At 53.9% G+C, this 3,358-nt stretch overlaps 1 protein-coding gene across 7 annotated transcripts in view; it reads right to left on the bottom strand.

Annotated features, from left to right (window-relative positions):
* Nucleotides 1-3,358, bottom strand: part of ZNF205 (zinc finger protein 205) — a 13,645-nt gene that overhangs the window by 5,705 nt on the left and 4,582 nt on the right. For 4 of the 7 annotated variants that reach the window (XM_010840353.1, XM_010840354.1, XM_010840355.1 and 1 more), the window contains exon 2: nt 2,697-2,838. In XM_010840353.1, coding sequence (XP_010838655.1) covers nt 2,697-2,753 — 57 coding nt within the window. In that variant the 5' untranslated portion in view covers nt 2,754-2,838. Of the gene's footprint in view, nt 1-2,454; nt 2,530-2,696; nt 2,839-3,266 lie in introns of all 7 variants that reach the window. The other 3 variants (XM_010840352.1, XM_010840356.1, XM_010840358.1) reach the window with 2 other exon arrangements.

The following is a 3,358-nucleotide window of genomic DNA, read 5'->3' as shown; positions in this document are numbered from 1 at the left end:
GAGAGCAGAAGAATTGATGCTTTTGAACTGTGGTGTTGGAGAAGACTCTTGAGAGTCCCTTGGACTGCAAGGAGATCAACCAGTCCATCCTAAAGGAGATCAGTCCTGGGTGTTCATTGGAAGGACTAATGTTGAAGCTGAAACTCCAATACTTTGGCCACCTCATGCGAAGAGCTGACTCACTGGAAAAGACCCTGATGCTGGGAAAGATTGAGGGCAGGAGGAGAAGGGGATGACAGAGGATGAGATGGCTGGACGGAATCACTGACTCAATGGACATGGGTTTGGGTGGACTCCGGGAGTTGGTGATGGACAGGGAGGCCTGGCGTGCTGCGGTTCAGGGGGTTGCAAAGAGTCAGACACAACCGAGCGACTGAACTGAACTGAATACATGAGGAAACAGTGTAGTTGGGTCGGGTGAATAGTGTTCCTCCAAAATTCATGTCTACTTGGAACCTTATTTGGATTAAAGGTCTTTCAGATGTAATGGAGTCTAAGGTCCATAGAGTCGCAAAGAGTCGGACACAACTGAAGCAACTCAGCACAGATGTAATGAGTTAAGGATCTTGAAATCATCCTGGAATCAGTTGGGCCCTAAATCCAGTGACTGGTGTCTGTATACGAGAGGACACAAGGATTTCCCAGTGGTCCAGTGGTTAGGACTCCAAGCTTTCACTGCCAAGGGCCCGGGTTTCATCTCTGATCGTGGAACTAGGACCCCACAAGTCAGAACAAAACAACAAAACAGAGGACAGAGAAACAGAGGCAAAGCCACGTGAAGTTGTTAGTAGAGATCAGAGCGATGCTGTCAGAAGCCCAGGGACGCCTGGAGCGTTGTTAGTAGAGATCAGAGCGATGCTGTCAGAAGCCCAGGGATGCCTGGAGCCGCCAGAAGCTGACAGGCAGGAAGGATCCTCCCCCAGAGCCTTCGGAGGGGGCCCTGCCAACACGTTGATTTTGGGGTTCTGGCCTTCAAATGTGTGAGAGAATAAATTCTGGTTGTTTTAAGCCACCCATTTTGTGGTCCTTTGTTACAGCAAACACAGGAACCTAACACACCCAGGCTCTGAGATCAGACAATGGCCCAAGGTCACAGAGCTGGGAGTGACTTGACCAAGACTGGAACTCAAGTGGAGCTGACCTGCAAGTCACCTCCAGGGCCACCACTTCTTGAAAGTGACAGGAAGGCCTGTGGCCTTGGGCCATTTCAGGCCTTACTCAATTGCTCAAAGAAGCTGGAGTTTCTGATTTGGAAAAAGTCTAAGAGTACCTCTAAATGTGTTGAGTCCCTGCATCCATCTAGGTCTGATGGAAAGAGAACTCCCAGGCTCGTCTCCTTCAGCACTGCCTCCCACGGTGGGACTTCCAGGGCCCTCCCTGCCCCCTTCACAGCAGCCTCAGGGCCCAGCCCTCTGGGAGGCTGAGGGGCAGGCTTTGGAGTCAGGCTGCCGGGGCTGAAATCCGTAACCTCTGGTCACTAGCCTTTCAGCCCAAAGCAGAGCAGAGCATTGCGGAAAGTCACTTCCCTTGCACTGGGAGGTCCTGTGAGGCCTCATCTCACCCACAGCACTGGGCACCAGCCAGCCTCCTGCTGGGAACTCAAGTCTATCCCTCCACCTCCCAACCACCTGGGTACAGGTTAGGGTCTGGACAAGAAACACCTCAAGCCGGGAATCAGAGTGCCTGGGAGCCACATGGGCCTGGTGGCCTCTGAGACCCAGCTGCTCTACCTCCGCACTGGTGACATGCGAGAGCTACCCTCTCCAGAAAGTTCTAGATGAACAAAGAGCGGTGCTGGTAATTATTATTATCACTCTCCTGTGGGAGCTGACAGAATCCAACATCAGCAGAGAATGCTATGGGCCTGTGAGGCCCATTGGGTGTTACAAAGGCATGATGGAAGGGAAACTGAGCAGCGGTAAAAATTCTTTGTGCTTCTATGATATGAACACAGAAAACAAACACTTGATTTGTCTTTGCACTTGCAGCCACTGGAATCCTAGTTGAGGAGTTCCAGATTGCTCTGACCCAGGATCTAGTTGCTATGGGTGGTGCTGGTTTACAAGCTGCAGTAATGAGCTCCTAGGGGCTGACAAGCTGCACAGAGACGACTCCCCTGCCTATTATCTTCTCCCAGCCTCCCCACCACCTGGCGAGACAGGTGGGCATGGCAGGCACATGATCCGCATTTTACAGATGACACGCCTGGTTCCCAGAGGCCAGGGGCCCTGCACAAGGTCGCACACTCAGCTGCAGCTGACTCAGGTTCCCCCACGGCTGGTGACCCTGGTCCTCCCTAAGGTTGTTAATTACACACACACAGGTACAGGAAGGACTAAGTGCTCAGGCCCAGAGTGAGAGGAGCTGGGGACCCAGGCAGAGGGGTGAGGCTTGCCATGTGCCCATTTGCCCAGAGCAAATCCCACCTAGAGGAACCCCATGCAACCCCCTTACCATATTATGTAGTTTTTGGTCTGCTGACTATGAATTCACCAGGCAAAGGAAAACAGTCCCATAGAAGTCAATTCCCTGGTGGAAGGTATTTCCCATCATACCTTCTCTTCAACACCCCTAAACTCATTTACCAGCTTTGCTCCCTCAGAGAGTCTAACTCTTTCAAATGCCCTGTCCTGAAAATCTCCTCCCACTCCAATCCTTCCAGTGCATGCCTCCCCTTCCCGACACCCCGTTCATACCTCTTGGGCTCTCTCCTTGTCCTGGGCAGCCCGGATGCCTCCGTCGTCTGCAGACATTTTTTTTAATCTCAGAGCCAGAAAGCACCGTTGAGTCGTTTTGTGCTTGTGTTGGCCAAGCCCCCTCCAGCTTCTGGCCAGGAGCCTGGAGGAGCAGAAGGAAATCAGCCAGCGTCTCCTGGACACCCCCTGAAAGCCCCGAAATCCCCACGCGGGACCAGACCCATCCCTGGCCCCAATCGGACGTAAAGCCTCCCGGACGCCCTCCAACGGCCTCCCTCTCTAAGCTGTTTTTGGTTCCTCGCTCTGACTGAATGCTGTTTTCTGTGATCCCCTTTATCGCTGAAGCAACAACTCCGAATCTCAGAGCAGCTGGGTTAGAGAAAGCTGGGGGAATTTGGAATCTGTATCTCCCGTCACGAAGAGCGTAAAGATCTGCAGAGATGCTACCAAACAGGTGCTGAGTGGGGCCCCGCCCGCCGCAGCCAGCTCGGCGGAGGAATCGAGGCTCCGGAGTCTCCCGGCCCCGGACACACACACACACACCCTGCCCTCGACCTGACTCGGTCCCACCTGGGATCCCGAAATTGAGCCGCCCGCTGTCAGCAGCCCTCCCTGCGGCTGCAACCACCCGCCCGGGCCGGGCGTCCATGCTGCTCACGGTC

The sequence above is a fragment of the Bison bison genome, unplaced genomic scaffold, assembly GCF_000754665.1.
Source record: "Bison bison bison isolate TAMUID 2011002044 unplaced genomic scaffold, Bison_UMD1.0 scf7180017864144, whole genome shotgun sequence".
Classification (NCBI taxonomy): Eukaryota; Metazoa; Chordata; class Mammalia; order Artiodactyla; family Bovidae; genus Bison; species Bison bison.
This window is presented reverse-complemented; position numbering and strand designations above follow the sequence as displayed.